A 10,349-nucleotide genomic window follows, 5' to 3' on the forward strand; every position below is an offset into this window, starting at 1 on the left:
AAAAAATATTACAGCAGTTTTGATAGAATCCTTGTAAATCTCCCTAATAAGCTGTAATAAATTTTTAATTTTAATTGCTTTTTGCAGTGTCCAGCTGCCTGCAGATAAAGCTGTATCTGAAGAGTAGAGTAGTGGCAATGTCCACAGCACCCATGAATTCCAGTCCCAACCTCTTCCCTATCCAGTTTTGTAAGGGATTTCCCATTGAATTGGTGCTGTTCCATGTGAAATAATTATCCATACACAAACTGTGCTTATACTTTATTTAAAAATAGCCAGTAGTTAAAGGTTCCAGTCAATAAAATACCAAACTTTTAAATTACAATATTAAAGGCTTAATTGTAACAGTCCCACTGGTATGAAATGGCACCTTGGTTACACCGAGGGAGGGGTGAGGTTACAAGGAGTTTTCATGTGTAGCTGGGGTTAAAAAAAAAAAAAAAATTGAAATATTCAGAAGCCAGAGGAGGAAATGAAGCCTTAGAGAGGGGACACCACTGTCACCAACCCATCAGGGCTGGACCTGCTGTGCAGTGGATCCAAGCTGGGAAATGATGGCAGCACAATCCCCTTCTAGACTCGGGTACAGAGAATGGGTGAGCAAATTTCCTTCGTGCTCTTTGTGTCTATCCAGGCCAAAAGCATTGAAAGGAGCAGCATTCCCCACTCACATGCAGGTGTGAACCCCCTGTGCTTCCAAAGCAGCAGCAGCAGGAAAAGGAGTAAAAGATGCTTGGTCCTGTCAGCAGGATCAGCTGGGAATTTCCCAAACAAGTTTTGCTTTTTAAGCTCTGTCCCACCTGCACTGCTCCAAGAAACGTGTGACACCTTCCTGAACCTCCTCCATCCTGGGAAAGTGACCCTTTACTGCCACCCTGACTGCAGGTCCTCGGGCAGGAGCTCCTGGGGTGGCTTCACTGTGGGAGAGCTGCAGGGGGAGGGCTCAGGAGTCGATCCTTCCATAGGAAGAAAACACTGTGGGAAGAGAGGAGCTCAGTCAGCAGCACTGCAGGGGCTCAGTGACCCTCGGGGAACTGCAGCTTTGGGTTGTGTCACATCAGTGTCCCTTTATTGTCTCTGTGTTATACAGTGACAGAAATACTGTGTGATTTTTTTTTTTGGACAGCAGCAGTTCTTGCTCAGGTTGGCAGCAGCTTTCTCCAGGGAAAAGCCACATCTGTTCCACCCAACTTCTGAGCTTTGGCAGCCTGGTAATTCTGAGGCTGCACAACTGCTTGACTGGGGATCTGCCTTTTCCTGGCTGTTTCCCAGGACTGGGACTGGGATAGAACAGGCTCCACCCTTCCCAGTGAATTTTTGGGGTACTTACTTCTCTCCCTCAGCCCCTGCCCGAAGCTGCGGTAGACGTGAACCAGAGCCCAGAACAGAACAGATTTTATTGTGACAGAAATGCAGGAGCCAGTGATGAAAGCAGCTTCCAGGGTGTAAGAATTGCCTTTGCCCCACTCCCTTATCACCTGCAGGAAAAAGGAGACATGAAACCATCACCACCTGCTGCCACAAAGCCTTGAAGCCACAACATGCAACCAAGCACTGAATTTCTGAGAGGAGTCACCCGGTGGGAACTGGGGGAAAAAAGAAAAACCCAACTGGTCACTTTGAAACCATCCCAGTTTTCTGATTTCATGATGTACAGACAGTGTGGAGTCCTGCTGTGCTCTGCCAGCTCAAACTGGAATAATGGCAAGCTGCATTTGATAAATGGATCCCTGAGGCTGTGGGTGGCTGCAGCCCCTGGGTGCTCTCGGTGTCTGGGGCTGTGGGTGGGAAGGATGAGAAGCACTGGCCACTCTCAGCATTCCAGCCCTGCCCAGCAGGAACAACCTGGCTTCCCTTTGCCCTCCTCACCTCCTTTCACACATCTTGTGGGAGGTGCTCGCTGATAAAGGTTTTATCAGCGTTACAGAGCCAAAAAACTGCCCCGAACTGGAGTTTGTTGGGCTTGCACTGCCTTGTTTTGGCTACAACAGGATCCACAGCTGTGGGTGCTGCCTAAGAAATTCTTTAAAACACAACAACTGAGCCCTGGTCAAATACTCTGGCACCACTCAAGGCTTGCTGTGAAGGAGAGGAGGCATTTTTGAGGAGCTGTGTATCTTGAAAAAGAATTTGTTTCATCTTTCCCTCATCATTCTTTGCAGAGACTTCCATAGCCTCTCCCTCTGATCAGTTCAAGAGCAACTTGACTTCATCCCTATCCTGAAAAGTTGGTCCTGGAGAGGCAGGATGTGCTCTGCTCTCTTTAAATCCAGCTGCAGGAAAGGGTAAAGCAACACCTCTGAGGCCTGAGGAGGATGAGGGTGAGACCCCCCAGCCTTGCTCCCCTTACCGTGTAGAGCAGGTAGATGAGATAAACCACCTCAGGCACATTCTGAATCAGGAAAACCCACACCAGAGGTTTCAGCTCTTTTAAAATCTGCAAAATAAGATGAGATACAGCTTCTTTAAGTTGCTATATATTCTAAAAAAGCTACATATAGTTGATTTTTCATAGCATTCAAAGTGTTGGCTAAGCTGAGTTCTCAGTTTTAGCTTTGCTCTCCACTTCCCTTCTCCACCTGTGTTTTTAGCAGGAAATTCAGCCTCTGTTTTCCCCTGAGCTGGGTCAGGAGTGGTGATGACCTTTCTGAGCACACTCAGATTTCTTCTAGCAGCTGAATGTTTTCATAGGTGACAGTCTGAAAGCCCCCTGTGGCTTTTTCTCCACCTTTCTTTTTACTACAGGGAAGTGCAGTCACTGAGGACTGAAATGTGGGAGAAGCAAGAGGATTGAAGTGCCAGGAGAATTTAATTTCACAATTTACCCTGGGGCTTGAGAAAGAAGAAAGGGACTGCAGCAGCCCTGGGCTGGGAGGGCAGGTCTGAGCAAAGGAAGGAAAAGCAGCTGAGCCACTGGAGGTGAGAGCAGTGACTGTGCCAGTGTTAGGATTGGATTTGATGCATCTGATCAGCACCAGATTCCCCCCAAACACAAAACTGATGTGTTTTAAAAGCAGGAAAGCCATCAAAACACATAGGGAGCTGTATTTCAGCTGCCAGGAATCTGTGTGAATGACTAAAGCAAACAACCCAGGAGCCTAAACACACATCCACCCCCAAAAACCCCTAAGCTCCTTCCTGGTAATAAAAAACTCACTTATCTGATGTACTTTGGCCCTGATTCTACAATCATTCTTGGAACAGAGGCTCAGGATTTCAGAGGAGATCCAGTCTGACATGAAAAATGACGTTTCAAGTTTACAAATCTTTAGGTTAACCCGGAAACTGTCCCTGAGCTTTGAAGGAGATGCCCCAGCAAAGGAGCCTTCACCTTTTTGGTGTGGTTTCCTAAGGATTTAAGGCCTGGAGGACTGCTCCCACTTCACCCAGCCTTGGCAGAGAGGCAGAAATATTGAAGACAGTGTGATCCTCCAGATTTCATGAAAGTGATCAAGGACTGAGAGTAAAACAACATCCCTGAGAATGGCCCAATGACAATGTGACTTCGTTTCACTCCGTGTGCTCAGTTCAGACACAGATTTAGACAAAACCTGGCTTCAACACTGTTGGTGCTCTGCTTTTCTCCATCCTGGCTCCCTTCCCTGAGCCTGAGGGGGGTGAGGATGGGCAGTGCCAGGGGCTGTGTGTCCCTGGTGTCCCCTGCAGCTGGACACTCACTGCAATGATGCCCACGGTGACCTTCAGGCAGCCCCAGACGACGCCCGTGGCTGAGATGATGTTGTGCAGCAGGGTGACCTCGTGCAGGCTGATCAGGAGGATGCACAGGCACAGCTGGGGGAGGCAAACATTGGATGAAATCATTCCTGGAGACCGTGCAGCCCCACCAAAAAAACATCTGCCACAAACTCCCTGCAACAGCAAGTTGGGCACGGGTCTAAAGGCTGAATTATTCCTCAGGAAGGACAGAGGTAATTCCCTGTATAACAGCAACCAGGGAGAGCAGATACAGCAAAGTAAAGCAGCAGTAAACAAGGATGAGGGGTGCTTACAGAAGTAACAGGTCTTGGGCTCACTTCCCCCATCTGTAATTTCATTTTCTGTCTCACTGCCCTGCTGGTCAAGTTCCCCTCTCCCACTCCAGAATCATTTCCTCAGTGCAGGAGACTGGAGGCTGAGATGGGCAGGAATAACTTTGCTTATTTCAGGAGGCCGTGGGTGGGGTGGAGCTCCTGGATGCAATTGTTTTTATGGATAAACTTCCCCAAAATAAGCTCCTTTTATGCAGGACAACAATGAAATACATTTTGATTCATTTTTATGGATTTTAGCTAAGCTATGACAAACACATGGAGCTACAACCATTATTAAGTTAATATAATAAAGGTAAGAGAGAGGATTGCTCTTGGAAAGGAATAATTCAACTCAGCCAGTCCAAGATATCATCAGGAAGAGGGAAAAAGGGAATCAGAGCTCTGTACCTGTGCCTGCAGATCAAAAGTGAGCATGGAAAAGCAGAGGTTGAGCATGAAGTACTGGGACTGGAGGCTCTCCAGGGCTCCCCCCACCCGGAATGCCATCATGGACTGGCTCTGGATGAGGATGAGGGCACAGATGACATCGAAGGAGCCCACCAGCAGGATCAGCACAAACCGGGCCTGGGGGAAGAGGAACACCATGGGACCGGCCACAGCAGGGGCAGGCTGGCACCTGGAACCCAGCTGGAAACACAGCCACGAGTAGCAAAATCTTCACAGAGACTGGTTCTGAGTTTCTGCTGGAACAAAACAACCTTTCCCACTGGGGGCAGGGGCTTATTCTCAATGCTGGACCCGTAAAGTTCCAAAAAACACAGGTTTGTGTCTCTTTGTATCCACTCTGCTGGAATTAACACTCAATTTTTCCTGCTTTAAGGATGGCTCAAGTGGCAAAACATCCTTCAGAGTTGATATGAAAATATTTATAACTAGAAATTATTCTGGCTCAGGAAGCAGAGTTACAGTAATCCAAGTTACAGTTAGAGCAGTAAAAAAAAAAAAAAACCACCCTAAAATTACTTTTCACATTTATACCAGGCTTTACTTTGAAGTTCTTGTTTAATATTTAAAATTATGACTTGGCTGTGCATCTTAAAAGTAACCTGCATTTCTTTGATGCCTTTTCCTTATTGGCCCAACCAACCCAGTCTAGGTAAAGTGTGTTTAACTGAATTGATAAATAAACTGAATTGGCAAAGCTGCTTTGCTCCCTCTCCCTTGCTTGGCTGCCACCTCTCCTGCTGAAGAGTCATTTTTGGATGACTTCACAGCTTTTTGAGAAATATGTGATAAAAAGAAAGCACTTCCTGGAAGCACAGCAAGTGGGAATTTAACTACAAACCTTAGTAAGGCCCAGAATATAACCCTTTAAAAAATTTTACTGCCATGAAATGCAAGCAAGATAACCTGGAGTGGCATCACTGCATCTTTGTGTTTCCTCCCGGGTTCCCATAAATCTGATAAAAACACATTTATGAGCACTGTGGTACAGAGATTCCAGTTGTAGCCTAGGCTGGATTTGTGTGACTTCAGGCCAGACATTTCACACAGGGAAATCTAAAGCAGGGTAGGTGAAGTGAAGGATGCATTTTGCAGTAATTTTGTGTAACTCTTTGATATTTCTGTTATTTTTGGGTGCTGCCATAAGGAAACTCAGAGATCAGCTCAGAGAAGATTTGCAGTTGTGGGCTGTGCACATTTTGTTGTGCAGTAATTCAGCCTGATTCTCTGTTATCAGTACCATTAATACGTAAGGAACAGAAAAAGACAAAAATAAATACAAAAAAATACAAACTGAAAATTTTGTATTTAAAATACAAAAATTTAAATACAAAAACATAAAAATAAATACAAAAATACATTAACATAAATAACTTTTATATGTTATAAATAATACGTAATAATAAATATAGAGGTAAATAAATAAAATAAATACAAAAGAATTATATATAACAAAAGTAAATAAAAATCATATAAATATCATATTAAAATATCATATATCAATATATAAAACAATATATAACATATATATTATTATATATATTGTTATATAAAATAAATAGAATGTATAAGATATTGTATAACATGAAATAAATATAACATTTATCATATATAAAAATACATAAATATGATAAATGTGATGAGTATCATATACAAAACAGTATATATAGTATATAGAATAGTATATACCATATAATAATAGAATATATAATAATATATACTATATATAATATAGCATATTATATAATTTATATATTATATATATAGTTTTTATATAATATATAGTATTTTAAATATAATATAATATAGTATAATATATTATTATATATTATAATAATATATAATGTATAATATAGTACAATATAGTATTTTAAATATAATATAATATAATATAATATAATATAATATAATATAATATAATATAATAATTACTATATAATAATTGATCACATATATATGTGATCAATTATTATTATATAGTAATTATTTAGATATAAATATAGAAATATATTATATTTATATAGTAATTCTTTATAGAAATATAAATATATATATATAAAATTAAAAGTACAATCTGTGTGACCACAGACTCTTGCCTTCCCAGTGCTGCCTTTTCAAACCCAAGCTGTGGGGGGAAGGAAAAGCTGCTGGAGAGCAGAGACTGACCAGGAGTTTTGGCTTCTGCTCAGCAGGGAGCAGGCTGAAGTTGATGATGGAGCGCAGCATCACGAGCAGGATGGAGAGCACGAACACGGAGAGCTCCTGGCGGTTCTCCTGCAGGATGCCCCTGCTCACATAATACACACAGAACACTGGGGGCGAGAGGGAATGTCAGTGCCAGCTCACACAGGGGCAAAACTCCCAGTTTTCCAGCCCAAGTGGAAGGGTCAAAGCGTCCCTGAGGTTCCTCGGTCTTTGTTCTTACCAAGGAGCTTGAATCAGGTAATTAAAACACTCCCTGCTGTGTTTAGCACACAAGAAATTAAGCAATTAGATTTTTTAATTACTTGTGATGTACCACTGTGAAAATGGCAGTGTATGTGGCAAACACATTTTCTCTCTCTCTCTCAGGATTTTCCACTTATTGTAAACACAGGCAAACCTGGTGGGAAGAAATGCTGATGTGTGACTCCAGCTCAGAGGCTGAATGATTTCTTTATTATAACTATGCTATAACCCATTAATATACTATTTAAAGGAGATACTAAAACTACAAACCTGCTTTTCTAACTCCCATCTCTGACTCCCTCACGACTCATGACCCTCTCTGAGAGTGCAGCCACAGGTGGGTTGGGTTGGGCTGGGTTGGATTGGGTTGGGTTGGATTGGGTTGGATTGGATTGGGTTGGGTTGGGCTGGGTTGGATTGGGTTGGATTGGGTTGGGTTGGATTGGGTTGGATTGGATTGGGTTGGATTGGCCACCAGGCTCAAACAATCCTCACCAGAATCCAACCAAGACAATTCAAACAATTCTCCAAGCACATTCCACATGGGAAAAACAAGGAGCAGAAATAGAAATTGTTTTCTCTTTCTTCCCTCTGTGCTCCTCTATGAAAAAATCCTGAGAGAGAGAGAATGTGCTTGCCACAGTGTATTGTCCAAACTCCTATGAATACCAACTGAACATTGTGTAGTTGTTTATTTGAATTAAATGAAACAGCACCATTTTTATTAAAGAAGTGAAACCAAATCATCTTTCCAGAGTAATTCAGTTTATTACTCACACACTCCCTCCACAGTGCTGCCTGTGGTCTGGCCACTGCTCAGGGTTTGTGTGTGGAACTGAACGTGGACTGGATTCAGTTTTTTAAGTGGGGAAATTTTGAAACAACCCACCCTGCAAACTATAATCCAAAAAAGAACTGGGTCAGAACAGGTCTGAGTTTTATTTTTATAAAACACATCAAGCCCCCAGACATCTGTCACTGGGAATTTTATGCTTTTTTGGTAAAACTTAAATAAGGCAAAGGTTTTGTTCTTTCACAGGACGCTGCTGCAAATACTGGTTAATTCTTACAGCAGCCAAAATAGGAACAAATTTCTCTTTCCAAAGCACTGCTTCCTTAATTCCACACATCAGCTCATCCACGTTTGCTGTGCTGGGACATAGGGACAGCGTTGTATAAATTTTCCAATTAAATAGTAACTCCAGTCTCTAAACAAACCTTCAGTGAATGAACTTCCTTTTTCACTGCCCTTAACAGGGACTGAGAAAATGGAAAATGAGTGGCCAATTACAAAGTGAATCATGTGATCTTCTGGACATGACCTCAGGAAGGCCCCAAAGGCTTAAGATGGTATTTCCTTGTTCTGCAAATTCAGCTGCTAAATCCACAGAATCTCTACAAATGTGAAAATAAACTCTTTTTTTGGTCGTCAAGCTTTTTGCAGAGATGGCATATGCACATGAGATTTCCTGAAATCCTCGAGTTTATTATCTTCGTGTTAATTTCTGTTTAATACAAATAAACCCACAAAGCTTCTGCTGAAGCTCTGATTGGAAAAATACCCAAGGAAGGAAGCTTGGACTGTGGACACCTGAATTCTCAGCATATGATGGCTCAGACATTAAAATAGGAACTGGTGAATTTTTCTGGAATAGCTGAACGTCCAGTATCTCTTATATAAGAAACCTGAGTTGCTGCTTAACCACAGCATCATTCTTATTATTGTTATTTTCATTATTTACTCCATCCAAACTGGGTTTCTTACCAACTCCAACCAACTGAATGAAGGAAATGGTGAAATCCTCCTCAGTCTGGCGCACCAGCGTCTCGATGGTCAGCCCTATGACACTCAGCAGGGACAAAATAGTGACACAGAAGTAGATCTTCACAGGGAATGAGAGCTCTGAACATGGCTTTATCTGCAAAGGGAGAAAAGTCTTTAACACATCATGCAGAATAAACTCGTTGCTGTTCCTAAAAATCATGTTGAGGCGAGTGGGGTAAAGGAGACAGTGCAGGGAAAAGAGAAACTCCACGATTGGGCTGAAACTGCTGAGGAAGGGAGAAGTGTAACTTTATTTCATAATTAATCTCAGCCTAGATTGTCCTGGTTTATACCCACAGCCTGCCTTTGTGCCTCACAAGGCCATGGTGTTATAACCCAAGGCATTAACACTGCCCACACACCTGTCAGAGCGTGGAAATAACATTTTCCTACACTTTCAGTTTTAGAAAACTGTAAAGACAGGGTCAGCGTTCTCAGGAAGGCAAAGTCCTTCTCTTACTGAAATACTTCAGGTGGAGCAACATCCTCACAGGAACTTAACACTTGGTTTGTTCAGCTGGAGGAGACTGAGGGGGACCCCAGGGGCTGCAGGGACAGCTCTGATCTCTGCTCTGGGCCAGGGACACAGCCTGGAGCTGGGGCAGGGGGGTTCAGGTTGGATTTTGGGAAAGGTTCATCCCCCAGAGGGTGCTGGGCACTGCCCAGGTTCCCCAGGAATGGGCACAGAGGCTGCCACAGCTCCAGGAGCTGTCCCAGGGTGGGATTTTGGGGTGTGTGAGCAGGGCCAGGAGCTGATCAATGATCCTGAGGGTCCCAGGAGCTGTCAGGGGTGCCCAGGGTGGGATTTTGGGGTGTGTGAGCTGATCAATGATCCTGAGGGTCCCAGGAGCTGTCCCAGGGTGGGATTTTGGGGTGTGTGAGCAGGCCCAGGCGCTGATCAGTGATCCTGAGGGTCCCTCCCAGCTCAGGACATTCCACGGTGCTGCCAGCAGAGCGGTGCCAAGCCTCGGCGAGCGGACACCGCATCTCCCTGCTCCACCTGTCTTCGCACGCGGATTTGAGCCACGTTTTTCCAGCCCCACCCCACCCCCCCGGGGGCAGAGAAACGCGGAGGACACCGGCAAGCCGCCCGCGGCAGCAGAGATGTACTCACGGGGCCGCAGGGCGTGGGGATGAGCTGCCGGTGCCGCGGGGTGAGGTTGGGCACGTTCGGCCCCGCCGCAGCCGCGGCGCCGCTGTGGGAGAGAGAGAGCGGGGCCGTCAGGGGCCGTACCACCCCCACAGCGGGGGGGAACCGCCCGCCACCCCCCCATCCCCAGCACGGGCGCCTCCGGGGGAGCGCGGGGAGGCGCCCCCGCGCCGCGCGTGGTGCGGCCCGGCCGCTGTGGGAGAGAGAGCGGGGCTGTCAGGGGCCGTACCACCCCCACAGCGGGGGGGAACCGCCCGCGACCCCCCCATCCCCAGCACGGGCGCCTCCGGGGGAGCGCGGGGAGGCGCCCCCGCGCCGCGCGTGGTGCGGCCCGGCCCGGCCGTACCTGCCGTCCATGGCGGCGGCCGCGCCTCGCCTCCCGCCCCGGCCGCGGGCCCTACATGGCTGCTGAGGGGTCCCGGCGGCGCTT

The 10,349-nt window shown here is 45.4% G+C and overlaps 1 protein-coding gene across 1 annotated transcript; it reads right to left on the bottom strand.

Annotated features, from left to right (window-relative positions):
- Window positions 1–246: 246 nt before the first annotated feature.
- Window positions 247–10,349, bottom strand: LOC128818384 (uncharacterized). The gene is made up of 9 exons (XM_053997684.1): window positions 10,266–10,349; window positions 9,884–9,965; window positions 8,710–8,863; window positions 6,663–6,808; window positions 4,440–4,616; window positions 3,679–3,792; window positions 2,351–2,437; window positions 1,331–1,478; window positions 247–975 (listed from the first exon to the last, which is right to left on the bottom strand). Exons 1-9 carry the CDS (start codon window positions 10,274–10,276, stop codon window positions 944–946), a joined length of 951 nt encoding a protein of 316 aa, XP_053853659.1. The 5' UTR covers window positions 10,277–10,349; the 3' UTR covers window positions 247–943.

The sequence above is a fragment of the Vidua macroura genome, chromosome 23 (assembly GCF_024509145.1).
Source record: "Vidua macroura isolate BioBank_ID:100142 chromosome 23, ASM2450914v1, whole genome shotgun sequence".
Classification (NCBI taxonomy): Eukaryota; Metazoa; Chordata; class Aves; order Passeriformes; family Viduidae; genus Vidua; species Vidua macroura.